The sequence below is a fragment of the Mastomys coucha genome, unplaced genomic scaffold (assembly GCF_008632895.1).
Source record: "Mastomys coucha isolate ucsf_1 unplaced genomic scaffold, UCSF_Mcou_1 pScaffold22, whole genome shotgun sequence".
In the NCBI taxonomy this organism is placed as follows: Eukaryota; Metazoa; Chordata; class Mammalia; order Rodentia; family Muridae; genus Mastomys; species Mastomys coucha.
Window position 1 is genome coordinate 224,976,980 of NW_022196905.1, and position 18,969 is coordinate 224,995,948.

The 18,969-nt window shown below is 40.1% G+C and overlaps 1 protein-coding gene across 2 annotated transcripts in view; it reads left to right on the plus strand.

Annotated features, from left to right (window-relative positions):
• Lonp2 (lon peptidase 2, peroxisomal) overlaps positions 1–18,969 on the plus strand; it is an 82,738-nt gene that overhangs the window by 5,970 nt on the left and 57,799 nt on the right. The window contains exons 2-7 of one of the 2 annotated variants that reach the window (XM_031340702.1): positions 1,949–2,183; positions 4,601–4,732; positions 6,935–7,057; positions 8,386–8,549; positions 9,825–9,919; positions 13,687–13,945. In XM_031340702.1, coding sequence (XP_031196562.1) covers positions 1,949–2,183; positions 4,601–4,732; positions 6,935–7,057; positions 8,386–8,549; positions 9,825–9,919; positions 13,687–13,945 — 1,008 coding nt within the window. The remainder of the gene's footprint in view (positions 1–1,948; positions 2,184–4,600; positions 4,733–6,934; positions 7,058–8,385; positions 8,550–9,824; positions 9,920–13,686; positions 13,946–18,969) is intronic. The other variant, XM_031340703.1, reaches the window with a different exon arrangement.

The window sequence follows — 18,969 nt, forward strand, 5'->3', positions numbered from 1 at the left end:
CTCAATTGTCACAAGGAAATATTGGCACCTTCTTATGAGTAATGGGGGGAATATAGCAAAATAATACTCAAGAAAGATTTTTGTAATGGCAAAGCATTCTACACCTATCCCTTATGGTAGTATTGTGCTCTGAATAGGTAGTTTAAGTGTAGATTTCATAGAAGGGGATGGAAGAGAGAAATGGAGAGCCCTACATTTCCCCAGTTTGGGCAAAACTAAGCTAGCATCATTACAGAAAAGACTTGGAGGGCTATGAATTTTAATATGACTAGAGAGTTTTTTAGTAGAATGGAAACAGTAGTGACAACAAAGATCACGTTTGGTGGATAGAGCAAAGTTTAGATAATTCCATCCTGTCTGCAGGGCTGCTGCATAAAGGGAAAGGCACCACTCACCCAGAGGGGTAACTCTGGAGCTGAAGTTGTAAATTCAAAAAGTAGAACTTGCTGGACAGTGGTGGTGCACGCCTTTAATCCCAGCACTTGGGAGGCAGAGGCAGGTGGATTTCTGAGTTTGAGGCCAGCCTGGTCTTCAGAGTGAGTTCTGGGACAGCCAGGGCTACACAGAGAAACCCTGTCTCGAAAAACCAAAAAAAAAAAAAAAAAAGTAGAACTTTTGGTCATATCTTAGAAGGCACATATTCTAGTAAAGGGCAGGACTGTTTAGAAGGAAGAATTTCATAGATACTTTTCTTGAGCTGTGATAAAATACTCTGCCAAAAGCAACTTTAGGAGGCCAGGGCTTATTTGGCTCACATTTTAGGTAAGAAAGTCAGGGTAGCAGGAGCTTGAAGTAGCTGTCACATCACATCTCAAAGCAAGAAGCCAACAGCAAAGCATGCTTTGTGCTCAGCTCATTTTCTCATAGTCTAAGAAAGCAGTTTCTTAGACTAGGGAATGTGGTGCCACTCACAGTGGGCAGGCCTTACCTCTTCAGTTAACTGAACCATATTTATCTCTCATAGGGTGCCTAGAGCCCCATCAAGGTGACATTTAGATTAGCCATCACAGTGACAAACAGTGTAAAGACAATGTATGTATTGTAGTAGGGAATTAGATTCATTGACTAAGTTCATTTACTGACTTACTTTCCCTGATAGAGCCTGGATTTAAGTAGTATCTTGGTTACTTTTCTATTGCTGTGTTCAAACACTATGACCAAGGGAATTTAAAGAAGGGTTTATCTGGGCTAACAGTTTGAAAAGGAAAAGAGTCATCACTACCATGGTGGGAAGCAAAGCAGCCAGAGTACCTGAGTGCTCACATCGCAAACCACAGGAAACAGCAAGAGCACACTGGGGATGTACACTAACACTTAAGGCCCATCTCCAGTGATTCACTCCTCCAGCCAGGTCATACCTCCTAAGCCTTTCCAAACAGCATCACTAATGGGAACAAAGTATTTAAATGCCCAGGACTATGGGGGACATCATTCAAACCAACAAGTCTACTCCACGGCACCCATAGTCTCATGGCTGTATCATAATACAGAATTTATTCAGTCCAACTTCAAAAGTCCCCATAGTGTTGGACAATCTCAAAACGCTGTTTTAAAGTCTAAACTCTAAAATTTCTTCTGAGACTCAAGGCAATCCCTTAACTGTAATGCCTTGCAAAATCAAAAAGCTAATTACATAGTTCCAACATACAGTGACAGAGGATACATATCACCCTTCTAGTAGGGAGAAATTGGGGCATAGTGAGAAAATACTATAACAAACCCCAGCAAGTCGAACACCAACATTTCTAGTTCCATATCCAGTGTCAAAGGGCATAGATGGCTTGGTCTGTCTGTCTATGCTGCATCTAACAAAGCAAACTTCTAAACTCACTTGGGCTAGTTCTACTCTCTGTATTCAGCCATCACACCTAGCTAAATTGGCACTTTTAGAAGGGAATGTCTGTTCTGCCATGTTAAGTGTAATGCCAGTGTTTTGTGTATTTTTCAGAATTGGAACAGCTGCCCTGGCAGTTCAAGTTGTGGGCAGTAATTGGCCAAAACCACACTACACTTTACTGATCACGGGCCTGTGCCGGTTCCAGATTGTGCAAGTCTTAAAAGAGAAACCATATCCTGTGGCTGAAGTGGAGCAGCTGGACCGACTTGAGGAATTTCCTAATACCTGCAAAACCCGGGAGGAGCTGGGAGAGCTGTCTGAGCAATTCTACAGATACTCAGTGCAGGTGTGGTTCTGCTTTCCCTTAAAACCTTTTCTTGCTGGTTCTTTGCTGCCTTGAGGTCAGTTGACTCTGTTGGGAATTACAGCTCCAGGGCCATGGAGCTGTATATATTGGAACAGTTTTGTGGTATTTTACAGCACAGTCCAGGTTTCCTTTGCCTTGGCTTATACTTAAATCATCCTGGGCATATTAGCTAACTCTTTCTAAAGGTGTTCCAAAAGATATGACTACAGTTTCTTTGTAAGTCCAATGCCTCCCAACTTGGTAGCTGCTAAACATAAGTGATTAATGCTAAAATGAAAGTACAGTACACTTGTTACTTAAACACTAGTTAGAATAGAGAAGTTATATTGTTTCAGGTCCAGGTCACATGACACAGGTTAGGGACTATAGAGATGAAGCCACAGTGGACCAATTTTAAGTATGGCTGCACCTTTGGCCTGTTAGAATGCCAGGAGGAAGCATGCTTTGGCTGGGCATGAGGTAACACACTCCTTAATTCTAGGTGTCAAGTTTTTATCAGCTCTAGATAAAACACTTCCTCTCCACCTTGTTTTACTTAAAAACCATAATAAAAATGCAAAATTGTATCATTAAATGTACTCCTCTGCTTCTTAGTTGCTATAATCTACTAAACTGAATCTGTGAGGACTCACACTCTAAAGTCTTGATTTTGGACATCATTGATGACTGAAGTGTGGAGCTGATATGCACAGCCTGTGGCATCTGCCTCTGATAGTCATTCTAAATAATACTTACTCCTGATGTGGTAAACAGTAATAGAAACATACTTTCCATTTAGAGTTGTAACAGAAGCTGAAAGGAGAATGTACTGGAAGAAAGAACTTCTGGTATGTGAACTGGAATAGGCAGTGTATCTTAATTGTGTGTCCAAGGCTAGGGAGGGTTCTCTTGAGGATAAAGTTCAGCTATCCTTGTACTGTAAAGGCTCTTTACAAACCTTGTCTTAGGCCTGCCTGTCTTGCCTCAGCTCTAGTTACTACATAGAAATCAATACTTCTAGCCATGCTGAATAGCCAAAAAAAAAAAAAAAAAAGCCCCACATTTGTTATTTTTTATGATTTTAGCCTCTTGTTCCTCCTCCTTCTCTGAATGGTAGCCTCTGTGTGATATTACTCTTCCTTCCCTGGGCCCGAGCAGTCATGGACTGTCACCTTGTGTTGAAACTGTCCTACACACCTGTTCTACAAACCCGAATCCCACCCTGTGACAGCTCTCCTGCATGAGTGACAAATAATTTCTAGTCACAGGGGTAGGGGAATGGATTTAATTTTTGTTTTGAGACTAATTCTTTGAATTTTTGGTTTTTAATGACTGTTTTGTTTGTTTTTATGTATTTTACCCACCTAACATTATTTTCATGCAGTTATGCTTTAATTTTCCTGATTCTTGAAAAGTGATGGGTAGACCCTTCATTACAGTGTTTTCAGAGCTGTTTACTTAGTACTGGTCTATGAAGTCCTTTAGAGTTGGTTCCATGAAGATTTGATATGTCATTTGTAAATTGGATAGCATGAACCAGGTTTTGATGAGTAGCCTGAAAACAACTCATATAACAAAGGTTTATTTTTTGCTAAGGCTTAGTGACTAAACCTGTAGGGATAATGATCCGCCTTTCAATGTCACTTAAGGACCAAAGCAGTCTGGAATTACTCTCAAGTTTTCTTCCTTATGCTGAGGCAGAAAACAGGAATCTGGCAACTCTTTCATTGACTTAGCATTTCTGTCCAGAAGGAATATTTCAAAGATCAGTGCAAGATTGCAGCTGTCCCAGTATTCAGAGGAAGTGAGAAAGAACAGACCTACTGTGTGCTCACAAGAAAAGAGGAATTTCAGCCGGAAGGTGGTAGCGCAGGCCTTTAATCCCAGCACTTGGGAGGCAGAGGCAGGCGGATTTCTGAGTTCAAGGCCAGCCTGGTCTACAGAATGAGTTCCAGGACAGCCAGGGCTATACAAAGAAAGCCTGTCTCAAAAAACCAAAAAAAAAAAAAAGGAAAGAAAGAAAAAAAAGAACAGAGGAATCTCTGTCACTTGTCCTTGTGACAGTTACTGGAAGCTTATCTGCAGCTTAATCTGTTGTAATATTCTAGCATGGAATTTTTTGTTTGTGTATGCCCCCCCCAGCTAAATATCAGTGTGCAAGTATTTGTGTGGGATCGGGAGCCAGTTCTCTCCTCCTGCCACATCCTCAGGTACTGGGAGTGGCGCTTGTACTTGCTGAGCTATCTCTTGGACACTCTGACTTCTCCTGTCGCCTGTTAAATGCCTACCAGGTATGAATTGGTGCTCTTTCAAAACAAAAGATGCAGACTCAAACATTAAACCTGTATGAAAATCTGATTATTTTAGTTCACATATGCCCCTGTCCCATTTCATTAGACTCTTTTTTTTTCTTTTAGTTGGTTGAAATGTTGGATATGTCCGTCCCTGCAGTTGCTAAATTGAGACGTCTTTTAGATAGCCTTCCAAGGGAAGCTCTACCAGACATTCTAACTTCAATTATTCGTACAAGCAACAAAGAGAAGCTCCAGGTTTGTGCTCTTTGGGAACATCGGAGTAGTTACTGTGTCATTTAGATCTGGATAATTCTTCCATTTTCACCTTTATAAACACATTCTGTAGACTCAAAGAAGTAGTTAAAATGCTATAACTTTAAAAATAACTTCTGCAAGGCATCCAAGCTCTTGGTAGGTAAAGGCATAAAGATCAGAAGTTCAAGGCAATTCTTGGCCATATATGGAGTTCAAAGCCAAGTTTGGCTACATGAGATCCTCTCTCGGAAAGGAGGAGAAAGAAGTGGGAGGTGGAGAGAGAAAATATGAACTGATTTTCAAAGGTGATTATTTTTACCAGGTATGGTAGCACATACCTATAATCTCAGCACTCTGGATCAGCAGGTCAAAGCTAGTCTAGACTGCATAGCCAGACTGTCTCAAAAGCAAAAACATACAAAACAAAATTTGTGTTGTTGTTTACCCAATGAATATTTTGAGGGATGGTATGATCAATAGTAGTAGTGGTCAGTTTATGAAAACAGAGGAAGGAAAGAATGATTTTTAAAGTAAATATTTAATTTTTATTTAAATTTAATTTTAAAAAATTTTCACATATTTGGGGTATATAGGGGGAAGTCAGAGATTGATGTTGGGTGTCTTTCTCCATTACCTCTTACTTCTTTAGACAGGGTCTCTCATTGAACTTGAAACAATTTGATTGGCTAGACTGGCTGACAGTTGTGTGGCTCTTCCCCTACGTACCAAGTACTAAGGTTATGGAGGTGAGCCAGCATACCCAGATTTTACATGGTTGCTGGGAATCCAAACTCAGGACCTCAACTCATAGGCCCTGATTGGGTGTAAATGCAAGGTAGAAGCAGGAAAGAGCAGGCATGTTCAGGGTCACCTGACTACAGCATTAGTGAGCATGGAATCCTAATGGAGTGCAGAGTAACAGTTGCCAGATCAGGCTGACCTTGAGATCTGTTAATCGTATGGAGAAAAAATAGTATTTTGGGCTGTAGAGATTACTCAGTGGGTAAAATGCTTAGATGTTGTGCAAGTATGGGGTCCTGAATTCAGAGTCTTAGCACCCATGTCAAAGCCAGGCATGGAGGTAAGTGTGCATCTATAACTCCAGCACTGCAGGAAATAGAAGGATCCTGGAGGCTCACTGGCTAGTGAGTCTCTAACCAAAACTGTGAGTTCCCAGTTCACTGAGAAATCCTATCTCAAAAGGTAAGTTGGGAAGAGATAGAGGAAGACATCTGACATTGATGGACTTTGGCTTCCATGCACATGTGTGCATGTACACCATACACACACACACACACACACACACATACACCATACCTGCCTGTACAGGCACATACACAAATTAATATTTTGAATCTAGAATTTGCTGAGATCCAAAATATGCATAGACTAATTCTCAGAAACAGTTGATATCAACTATGTTTGGCACTCTCTTTTCTTTTCAGTACTAGGATTGAACGCAGGGTCTCACAATACTAGACAAGCACTCTACTGCCATTCTTTATGCCCAGCCCTAATTTCCTACTTTGTGTTATAAGATAGTGCCATATTAAGTTCTTAGGCCCTTGAAGTCACTCTAGTCCAGGTAGGCCTTGAACTTGAGATCTCCATTCCTCATTCCACCAAGTAGCTGGGATTACAGGCCTGTGCTGCCAGGCCCATCTATATATTTGGTTCTTGATTGTGGGATATATGACTTCATTTTAAAATAAAAATCAATATTTTTGTTCACATCTTGTAAAATTTTGCCCATTTCCTCTTTGCTGATAATATAGTTAATTTGGTAGTATTGGCCATGACATAGCATTATTCCTATTATGATTCTTAAATGGAATTGTTGAGGTTCTTTTAGTTTAGAGGAATATACACTGAAAATTGAGGAGGCTGTGGCTGATCCAGGCAACAATGTGACCAAGGTACACCAAAAGTGTGAAGTTGCTGGGATGTAAAAGGTTCAAGCTGGAGTGAGGTGAGACCAAAGACAACAGAGTGCCTTAGAGCTGCTCCTTAGACAGCTCTACTTCAGCAGTTTAGTGACAACTGCCCAGGCCCTGCCACACCACATTGATAGGGACACAGCAGGGTCAGAGCCATGAGGATTATAGCTTTACCTTTCTTGTAATTTAAGGCCCTAATCTACCTGCTTGTATTTAGAGCACGTGCTTCTGGAAAGGGTGCTATTAATTAACCCATGCTTCCTAGATCTTAGATGCTGTGAGCCTGGAGGATCGGTTCAAGATGACCATACCTCTGCTTGTTAGACAGATTGAAGGTTTGAAATTGCTTCAGAAGACTCGAAAACCTAAACAAGATGACGACAAGAGGGTAAATTCTTTTCTTTCTTGACAGGGTCTTGCTCTATCTTCCAGGCTGGACTTGAACTCAAGGCAGTTCTCTTGTTCTAGTCTCAAGAGTGACAATATTATAGGCATGTGCCACCATACCCAGCTTATTCTTTTATTACATGTCTCTCTTTGTAATATTAGATTTAGCTCTTTTGAGGAAAGAAACGCTTGAAAGCCAAGTGTGTGTCTGTATTTCTAGCAGCTAGGGAGATGGAAGTGAGCTGATCCCTTGAGTGTAGGAGATGGGAGTCAGCATGCACTCCATAGCAGGAACCTAGCTCACAAATAAATAAGCAAGCAAGCAAACAAACAAAAAACTGGAAGAATTTGAAAAGAAAGAAGACAAAGTTCATTGCTTCTGAGAAGATGAAGTGTCTGGTGTAGTTCCTTTCATTGCCTGGACTTTCTTTTAGCATATAAGCCTCAGCTCAGTTCTTAAACCAACATTCCCAAAACGATAATATGTTATTTTCCTCTAGTAAAAGTTGGCGTTAGTTCATGATACTAATGAATTGAAAATTCAAAGAACTTGCTATACTTTTAAAGTATGGTAGCAAGATCATGAGAAAAGAAAAGAAAAACCATTTGAGGGAGGGAAAGTCTGTTTGAATTGGTGTAGAGAAGGGTTTGGATTGGAAAAAGAACAATTTTAGCATGACGAAGTAGAAGCCAGAAGTTCACTGAAGCACTGTAACTTGTGAGGGAGTGGGGGTGGAGTTAACAGCCCCTTGCTGGAGAAGGAGACCATCATAGGAGGCAAGCAGGCAAGATGCCACTCATCCAGGACGGGTCAGAGACAGATGAAGCTGAAGTTAGTGTGGAAGGGGTGCAAATGCTAAGAGACAGTTGCATATGCAAGCAGCAATGGTAGCTACTGAGTGTCAGTGGCAGTACGTGAGAAAACGCAGAAGCACAGGGCACCTGCACTTCCTAGTATTGCTTTTAGTCACTTCACGTCTGTGGTGTATACACCTTGTCCACTGTGTGCTGGTCTGCTTTAATTTTTGTGGTGTGAATATGTGCATCTGCTCCTAGTAGTTCTGAATCTGATTTCCCAAAGATACAGACTGTAGCTATAGAGTGTTTATGTAGCACCCACGCTTGCCTTACCTTAGCCTAATACTTCTTTCCTCCCCTCCCCTACTTGCCCTCATTTTCTCTCTCCCACTCCCTTATCCTTTCCTTCATTTTTCCTTATTTGATTTTTTTATATTTTTGAGACTGGGTTCACTTTGTTGCTAGGCTGCCCTTTAATTCTTAGACCTCCTGACTCAGCTCCAATTGTTTTGGCATATACTTTCTATTTAGGTGATAGCAATACGCCCCATCAGGAGGCTTACACACATCCCAGGAACTTTAGAAGATGAGGAGGAGGAGGAAGATAATGATGACATTGTCATGCTGGAGAAAAAAATAAGAACATCTAGTATGCCAGAACAAGCTCATAAAGTCTGTGTCAAGGAGATAAAAAGGTAAAAGTTCATTAATATTTTTGTTTTGCTTGTTAATGTTAAAAATTATTGCTTATGGAAACTTGATTATGCTACCTCAAGTCACAGGCTAGAAACTGAGTTATTGTTTATTCTTTCTCCTTTTTTCTGTGTGATCAGTTCTTAGGCCATCTATGCATATTACTTCATTGACAACTTTTGTCTTTCTTATCCTTCCTAATCCTTTTCCTTTTAACATTTTACTTATCTTTTTATTTGTATGGATATTATTACTGAGGCAGCCAGAAGGAGAACATTGGATCCCCTGAGATTGGTGTTATAAATAGTTGTGAGCCACCATGTGGGTGCTGAAAATCAAAGTCTAGTCCTCTGGAAGGCAGGCAGCCAGTGCACTTGGCTACTGAGCCATCCCTCCAGCCCCACCTTCCTTAATTCTCAGAGCAGCGGAATGTTCTCCCTCTTTCTCCATTGCTTTGCATAGCCTGAGTCTTGAACATTTACTTTCCTCGGCCTTTTGGAAAGGATCTCTGTGTAGGTCAGGCTACCCTTGGCTTTGAACTTAATCTTCCTACCTCACCCTCCCAAATGAGTAGACTATAGGCATATATCTCCACACTCACCTATGAAAACATCCATGATATTTCTGAATTAACACCACTCTCCCTAATCTTTTCATCAGAGACTGAGAAGTGATATGTGTTTCACGTGCATTCTTCTCTTACATCTAACTATTGTCTTTTCAGTGTCTAAAAGAATTGTCCCAAGTTTCTTACTATAGTTACAGTGTTGTGCACAGGTCAGGGTCTGTGCTGACTTTGTTGTTCTCAGGGTTAACCCTGGGCCTCGTGGCCATTAAGCATGTGCTCTACTACTGAGGTGTATCCCACCCCTGTTGTTTTTGCCTCTCATTAAATGATAAATTCCAGAGAATTGCTGTAGCTGGAGCTTAGCAGTAGCATTTTTGCCTGTCATGTACAAGGTCCCAGGTTCTGTCCTCAGTACTGCAATGGATTAATTAGTTAACTCTAAGGGACCAGGGACATTCAGTTTTTTCCTTATATAAGCAAAGTAAAGGAGATGGTTGGATTATACATTCAGGATAACCTTGGAGTTTACTATAGCACCTATTTTCTGTAAAATAGCACTTATAAAAGGAAAAACAGCTTGTCAGCCAGCTCTTTAAAACCTTTGTTCAAGTTTGAAAAGTGTGCGTGGTAAGGAGACATGCTTGGTTTTTCTGTTATTGTGGAATTACTGTGTTCTTGAACCTATTGGGTACGTATTTTTTCCCCACAGACTCAAAAAAATGCCTCAGTCAATGCCTGAATATGCTCTGACTAGAAATTATTTGGAACTTATGGTGGAGCTTCCTTGGAACAAAAGTACAACTGGTGAGCTCACAGTGCCATCTGCTTCTCAGTCACAGTAACCGGAGGGCTCATGTAGATTTCATTCTGCACATTCCATCGGGACATGGTGGTACAAGTCTACATTCCTACACACTGTGTAGGAAAACTAGCTAAAAAAAAAAACAAACAATAAATTATTTTACTTTTAATTATTTTTTCAGTTGCACACATGTTTACATCTTTATGAAATTCAGAATACCATTCATGAATCATCAGCATCATCTGCACTGTAATTATACCCGTTGTTCCCCAAAGTCAACTCCCATTCATTGTGTTCTAATTCATGTGTATGACAGACAGAGAGTCAGAGAGGGAGAGGTGGTAAAACCATGCAACAAATGCTTCTAGCAACATTTTAAAAGTGTTTTATGTGCATAGATGTTTACCTCCATGTATTTTTGTGCATCACATGTGTGCAGTGCCCAAGGAGACCAAAAGAGCTTTGTCAGACACCCTGAGACTAGAATTACAGTTGTGAAAAGCCCCGTGGGTGCTGGCTGGGAGCCTGGATCATCAGGAAAAGCAGCCAGTGCTCTTAACTGTGGAGTCGCCTTTCCAGCCCTCTTCTTAACAAATTTTGGATTGGTTTGTTTTGGCTTTTGAGACAGAATTTCAGTATGAAACTCTGGTTGTCCTGGAATTCACTGTGTAGACCAGGATGGCCTCAGATTTACAGAGATCCATCTGACTCTTCCTCTTAGCAAATTTTAAGAACACAAAACATTATTGTTAGCTTAGAGACACTGTACCACATAGTAGATCTCTAGAACTCGCACTTGTCTAATTGAACATTAGGACCATTTTACCATCACTCTTCCATACCCTTCCTCCCCCAGACCCTGGCAACCATGTACTCTGCTTCTGAGAGTTGTAAACTCCATGCAGTAAGTGAAAGCATGCAGTCTGTCTGTTCTGGCTCATTTCTCTTAGTGTAATGCACTCTGTGTTGAAAGTTATGAGATTTCCTTGTTTTTGTTTTCTTGTGTTGTATTGTGTTGCTTTTTTGAAGGCTAAATTATAGTAGTTATATGAATATAGCACATTTCTTCATCTCATCTCAGTGGACATTTGAAACATTTGAACAGCTTCCATTTCTTGGGTATTATGAATAATAGCACATTGCATCTTGTGTTAGCATATAGGTACTCTCCAAGGTCCTGATTTCAATCATTTGGGCATATACCCAGAAATGGGGAATGCTCAAGCATACGGTAGGTTTATTTTTAATTGCTGAGAAACCTGTGTACCATTTTAATTCTGGAGTTACCAATTCATATTCCTGTAATAGTGTATGAGGGCTCCTGTCTCTCCATATTTTCACTATTATTTGTTATAATGTGTTTTATTTTTTGTTTGAGATGTGCACTTACATAGGCCAGCTTGGCCTGGAACTCACTATATAGCTAAGGAGGATCTCCCTGCCTTCCACCTGTATTGAGTAATACTAGGATTACAGGTTTGTGCCATAAGTCTGGCTATAATTTGGTGTTGGTTTTCATTTTGTTTTAAGTAGCCATTCTGACAGGACTACGATAATTTTTGTTTGCTTTGTTTTAGCAGGGCCATGATGCATAAGCTCTACCTGGCCTCAGATTAGTGACAGTGCTCCTTTCCCAGCATCCTGCGTACTGGAAATGCAGGCATGCACACCATACCCAGCTCTTGATTTTGATTTTGATGACTTACTCCTGATGTCATTTTAGAATTATCATTGCCAATAACAGCTCTAGGGTTTTCATTCAGCTGCATGCGCTATCTAGTTTTCCCTACAGTATATTTGTTCAAAGAGACTCTCCCTCTGCTTGAAGGCCTCATTGAAAGCTAGTTGGCCCATATGTACCCATATGTATGGGTTTATTACTGCACTCTGTACTATTCCATTTTTATGACTATTCATTTTTATGCCAGAGCTATACTTTTAGATTATTGTGTAACCCAGTGAATCTGCTTAGTGCTGTCACTGTACACATAGTGTGGGGCCATTCACTGAAGCATGAGCAACATACCAGTGGCCACAACCCCAAAGAAAAATTTTGCTCCCTCTCAGTAGCCTGGGCACCTTATCCTGGGTCAGCGCCAGCCTTCTCCCTGATTCCCCTCTTTGTTCATGTGCTGTGGGGCTGCTCATCTCTGGGTACCTTACCTGGGTCAGTTCTGGCCTCCTGCTTTCTTAGTCATTAGCTTCCACCACATTGTTTGCGGAATATTTATCATGTAAAGAAAGTGAATTTTGTCCAGTGCTTTTCTGCATTTATTGAGATGATTATATAGACTTGTCTTTCAGCTAATGTAATATGTTACATTATTGATTTGCATATGTTACATTTTTATCTGTGTAGTCTCAGTAAAAAGTCCCATGTGGTTATGGAATATGAGCCTTTTAATATGTTTTTTTGTTTGTTTGTTTGGTTGGTTGGTTGGTTTTGTTTTTATGGTTTTTTGAGACAGGGTTTCTCTGTATAGCCCTGGCTGTCCTGGAACTCACTCTGTAGACCAGGCTGGCCTCAAACTCAGAGATCTGCCTGAATCTGCCTCTGGAATGCTGGGATTAAAGGCATGCACCACCATTGCCCAGCTTAATGTGTTTTTTAATGAAGTTCAGTATAGGAAATTGGCTAAGTGAGTATGGATAGTTGAATAATAAACTATGAAGTACCCACAAAGTGTTGCTGAATTGTATATTTCCTATTGAAAATTGTTTAACAGGTTAAATGAGGGAAGAAAAGAAATGCACTTTACAGAAGACTCCATAAAGTCTCATTTTGAAAAATACATGTGTACTCTCACACTCAAATCACCTGAGGCAATACATCCTAACTGTTAGGAGAATGAGGTCATAGGTATCTGCCTTCTTCTTTTTCATTAGTGTCAAGATTTAGGGGTGGGGCATATCTAATATTACTACTAAAGAAGAAAAATATTCTTTCAATTTTTTTAATTTTTGTTTTTACTAGGTGGGGAGTGATGTCAGTGGGTGACTGTGTGGAGTTTGTTCCCTCCTTTCATATTCATGTGGATTCTGGGTTGTCAGGCTTCTGCTTTTATCCCCTGAGCCATCTTGCTTGCCAGCCCGCCTCCTTTCTTTTTCAAAGAAAAACTTCCAGCACAATAAAATATATAGAAACTATATCCCCCAGAGAAATAGTATATATGTAGAAAATCATTGCAAGTGACATGATTTGACCATAAGATTTTAGTGGGTGGATGTCTTTGGAGACACTAAATCTTAAATAGAACAATCAAACAAAATGGAGGATTCTGTCGGCCATTTTTCTATTGCTCATGACTGAAAGTAGCTTGAGGAGGAAAGGGCTTATTTATTTTACAGCTGTTAGTCCAGGGAAGTCAGGAATTGATGCAGAGGCCATGGAGGAGTGCTGCTACTGCCTAGCTCCTCATAGCTTGCTTAGCTTGCTTTCTTATAACATTCAGGACCACCAGCTAAGGAGAGATGAATCAGGCTCTCCCACATCAATCAAGAAAATGCAGCCCAGGCATGCCTATGGTCCAATTTTATGGAAGCATTCTCAGTTGAAGGTTCCTTCTCTTAGATGACTCTAGTTTGTGCCAAGTTGACAAAAGGAAAAAAAAAAAACCAAACCCCTAGTTAGCATGATACATTTGAAGACATAGAGCCATCCAAATATGTTTCTATCATTTTTTTTCTAAATAATAATCTTGTAAAGCTTGAAAAAAAGTTACTTAAAAGTTCCAAGTGCTGAAATAACGTCTATTGGCTTGTTTGATAGACCGCCTGGACATTCGGGCAGCCCGGATTCTTCTGGACAATGACCATTATGCCATGGAAAAATTGAAGAGGAGGGTTTTGGAATACTTGGCTGTGAGACAGCTGAAAAATAACTTGAAGGGCCCAATCCTCTGTTTTGTTGGCCCACCTGGAGTAGGCAAAACAAGTGTGGGGAGATCGGTGGCCAAGACTCTGGGTCGAGAGTTCCACAGGATTGCACTTGGAGGCGTGTGTGACCAGTCTGACATTCGAGGGCACAGGTAACACACTGCTTTCAGCCTCCTTTCTGATTCTGCCTTTTGGTTTATCTTTGACATTTGTTTAGTGGACTAACTAGTGTATACCTTGGTTTTCTACGGTCCTACTTGAGTAGAATTATAAAATTGTAACTTACTTTGTGGTTGGATATTATGTTGACTTTCTACTTGATTTGGCCTAGTAGCATTACCTAAGTAATAATCATAACTCTTGTAGCATTTTAAGGAATAATTGCAATGCTGTGGGCGTATATGAGGAGGTAAGTAATCTTTGAGAGTAAATTTATTCTGCCTGTAGTCTTCCTTTTATGAAAACCTGGCTGCACTAAGGAAAAAGGTTAGCATAACCATTACAAGTTACCCTTTCAGCTTGACTCACTTTCTGTTTTTTTTTCTTTCTTTCTTTTTTTTTAAATAGACTATAAGAATGTTATATTTGAGGGCTAGAAAGATGGCTCAGTGGTTAAGAGCACCGACTGCTCTTCCAGTGGTCCTGAGTTCAATTCCCAGCAACCACATGGTGGCTCACAACCATCTGTAATGGGATCTGATGCCCTCTTCTGGTATGTCTGAAGAGAGCAATGGTGTACTCATATACATAAAATAAATAAATAAATCTTAAAAAGAATGTTATATTTGATAACCTACACTATTATGATCAGATATGGTTTTCCTTTCCATTGTTTGGGTCTTCCTGTGGACATGGCTTTAGGGAAGCCTAGGTCTGTATGGTCAGAGGGCTCCACAGCAGTTGCAAGCTATGAGAATACATACCTAGAGTATATATGTAAGAAGTGTAGGGAAGTTGCTGTGTACCTCAGCAGTATAGCCTAGCATGCAGAGAATGTGAGACATGGAAACCCTAGTTTCCATGAGCTGCTAGTGAAAGAATATGGTGCTTTTTCACAAAATGGTGAAAAGCTTTTCTTCAAGAAATGCTTATTTTCTGGGTCTGCTGCCCAAGCTTGTAATCCTACCACTTGGAAGTAGAAGCAAAATGGATAGGGGATTAAGACTATCATAGCTATATGCCAAGATTGAGGCCAGCCTGGGCTACATAAGACCCTGCTTTAAATAAAAAGAGAAAGACCTATTTCTCTTTTATTTGTTTCTAAGTGAAGAATATGCATTTTAAAAGCATGCAAAGATACTAATAAGGGATGAGGGAACACATCAGGCTAGGGAATTGATTTGGGTCACTCTTTCTGGCAGTTGCAGATCGTTTTGTTGCCTAGACTTGTCTTATCCTCCTGAATGCCACTAGAGCCATTCATAATGAAATCGGCACCCTTATTTGCAGACCAGCCACAAAGAATTTGGACTGAAATCTGATTTTGACAAAACTCATGAGGCTTACCCTAGCCAAGTGACTTGATTTGTACTCTGTCATTTTGGATTATTTCCCTCCTTTGTTTATTTTCAATGTGCATTGGTATTTTGCCTGTATGTATGAGAATGTCTGAACTGGAGTAACAGATGACAGTCAGGATAAAAGAAAAAGTGGCTGCTTTGTGTTCTCTCTCTCTCTTCCCATGCATGGATACCAACCATTTGCTAGTTGCACCTGTCTATAGAAAAGAAAGGTGCTAGTAAGTCAGGGATTGGTTTTTAAAAATAACCAAAGACTATATTTTTAGTAGCTGAAAATGAAGAGGTAGGAGGGAGACAGAGGAGAAAAGGTTTGGTGTACAGTTATGAATTAAAATAGTGACCTGATGAGAAGAAGCCTTTGTTTTATCATATTTCCAGTGGCTTAAAGGAGGCATGAAGTAAAACTCAGCTGTTAATTCACTCAGGCAGTTTTATCTCTGCATGTTTTTCTGTCTGTAAGTCACAAAATGACCATTCCTGTTGTTGAGATTTTGTGTTTAAAGAAATGAATTATCAGAAATTCAGTATGAAGTAATATTCTAGGGGATGAATTTTATAAAATTGTGTTTAAAGCCGGGCAGTGGTGGCGCATGCCTTTAATCCCAGCACTTGGGAGGCAGAGGCAGGCAGATTTCTGAGTTGGGAGTCCAGCCTGGTCTACAGAGTGAATTCCAGGACAGCCCGAGCTATACAGAGAAACCCTATCTCTTGAAAAACAAACAAAAAATTGTATTTATATAAATCTGAATCTTTTTTCTTTTTATGTATGTATGTATGTATATGTGTGTATTGTGCATGCATGTAGGTATGTGTGTTCTCATGTGTATGGGCACATCTGAATGAGTTTATGTACATGTGTAGACTCCAGGTTGATTGTTGAGGGGACTCTGAACAGCTTGATCATGACATACTCTGACAGGCTTTGTCCTTCTTCCCTCATTCCTTAAGCCTTGCTAAAAACTATTACATTAAATTCCTAAAGCTAGCCACCAAGGTCTATTCCCTTATTTGGTCACTTCCTCCTCCTGAAGCTGACTTCCGAGGTCCAGCTATGGAAGTATTGAAGTCTAGCAATCAAAAGCCCCCTTAGGCTCACCTAAGTAACATGCCCAATTAAAATTAAATACCTCATGCTAATATGGGATTCTCCCTTTTACTTTTTTTTTTTTTTTTAATTTATTTTATTTGCATGAGTACACTGTAGCTGTGCAGATGGCCGTGAGCCATCATGTGGCTGCTGAGAATTGAACTCAGGATGGCCCTGCTCACTCCATTGTAATTCACTGTAGCTGTCTTCAGACGCATCAGAAGAGGGCGCCAGATCTCATTATGGATGGTTGTGAGCCACCATGCGGTTGCTGGGATCCGAACTCAGGACCTTTGGAAGAGCAGTCAGTGCTCTTACCCACTGAGCCATCTCGCCAGCTCCCATTCCTTTTACCTTTTTAATCCACAATTTTCCTATGTCTGTCTCCTCTCTATCCAGAGGCAGTCCTTTATCCTCTAGAACAAATACCCTCCTCCTTTTCCTTGCTCTGATCCCCTTCTCCCTTGTCCTCTGTCTTCTGTCTTTGGCTCTTATTCCCTGCCCTGTCTGTCTAGAGCAAATAAATCGCCTTTGTGCTGAGAACTTGGTGTTGGGGGTCCTGAGCCAATACTTTTCCTTTCAGTTATTAAGGATCTTTTTCAGTCCCGCCCCCACCACCACACACCTTATTTTTTGAGGCAGGATCTCTGTCAAACCTGAAGCAGAGCTTGCCAGTTCAACTAGTTTTGTTAGCCAGCTTGCTTCAGTGATCTGTCTCCACCTTCTGAGGCTGGACTGACAAATACCATATCATCTGGCATTACATGGGTTCTAGGAATCTGAACTCTGAGTCTCTTGTTTGCCCAGCAAGCCCTTTAACAATCTCACTATCTCACAGCCCATAAGTCTGTTTCTTATTAGTAATTCTTTGAATTAAAAATAACACCTACCATTACAATATATCTCAGATCACTGTTGATATTGACTTTTTGAAATAGTTTTTGTTATCTACATGTATAGATAATAGAGGTCTGTTGTTGCAAGGTATCAGTGGCTCAATTTTAAAAGATGAAAATCCTGTGACTTCTATGTTGACAAATTTTCATCTGTAACTGAAATAGGAAAGTTATAAATAAACCATCTATTTCTCTACAAGACAGAAATAGATGTGTCAGTAGGTTCTATTTTTTTTTTTAACTGAAGTATAGTAGTTAAACCCTGGTGCTCATATCCTCCTCATCACCTGCCTTTGCATATAGCTCTTCTAAAAGAGGGTTATTGTAAGCTCCCTTGGTATTTAATATTGACTGTTAACTTGACAAGATCTAGAATCATATAGGAGACAAACCTCTGGGTATGTGTGCAAGGGAGTTTCTTGGTTGTGCTAATTCAGGTAGAAAGACCCAATCCAAATGTGAGCATCACCATTTGGAATGAATAAAAAGGAGAAAGTGGGACAAGAATGGTGGTGCTAGCTTTTAATCTCAGCATTAAGGAGGCAGAGGCAGGCAGATTACTGTGAGTTTGAGGCTAGCCTGGTCTACAAAGTGAGTTCCAGGACAGCTAGAACTACATAATGAGACCCTGTCTTAATAAATATGTAAATAAAATAAAATGACAGATCAAATTGATGTCTCTCTGCTTCCTGACAGTGGATGTAATGTAATGAGCTGCTTCACACTCCAGCTCCCATGCCTTCCTTACCATTATGGACTGTCTATCCCTCCAACTGTAAGCCGAAATAAATCTTTTCTCTCTATGGACTGTCTATTCCTCCAACTGTAAGCTGAAATAAATGCTTCCTCTCTTAATTTGCTTCTTGTCAAGTCTGTCATAGTAATGAGAAAAAGTAGTAATGGCAGGCCCAAGTTTAGGTTTCCCTAATTAATATATACAACCAGTTTTGATTGTTCTCTTCTTGTATGAACCATATGATAATTATTGTGCCCTTTTAGTGATTAAACAATGTAGGTCTCTGGCATTTCTAACACATTTGAAAATAGCATAAATACAAATGGAACATCTTTCATCTGTAAATCTGGAGTGCTCCAAAATACCAGGAGTTTTTGAGTGCTGACATGATGCCCAAGTGGGAAACTATACACCTAACTTAATATAGTAGGTCTCATTCAAAATACAGGAGCTCTTACAGGATAAGGGGTGACTTGGTGGTTAAGAGCATTGACTGCTCTTCTAGAGGACTTGTGTTTGATTCCCGGAACTCACATGGTGCTCACAACTGCCTTTAACTCCAGTTCCAGTGGATCTGGTGTCCTTTTCTGGCCTCTTACAGCATTGCAAGTACATATGATACATAGACATATGTTCAGGCAAACTATCCATACACATAAAATTATAAAAATAATTTTTAATGTAGGTTTGAAATGTTGTGTAAATTGCCTGTAACCTATGTGTGTAAGGGCTTTATATATAAGAGTATGAAATATAAGTGAATTTTATGGGTTGATATGGATTCCAGTCCCAAGACATCTATTATGTATATATGCAAATATTATAAAACCAGAAAAAAAATTAAACCTAAAACCACTTCTGTTCTCAAACATTTTGGATGTAACAGTCAACCTGTGTGTGTGTGTGTGTGTGTGTGTGTGTGTGTGTGTATTTGTAC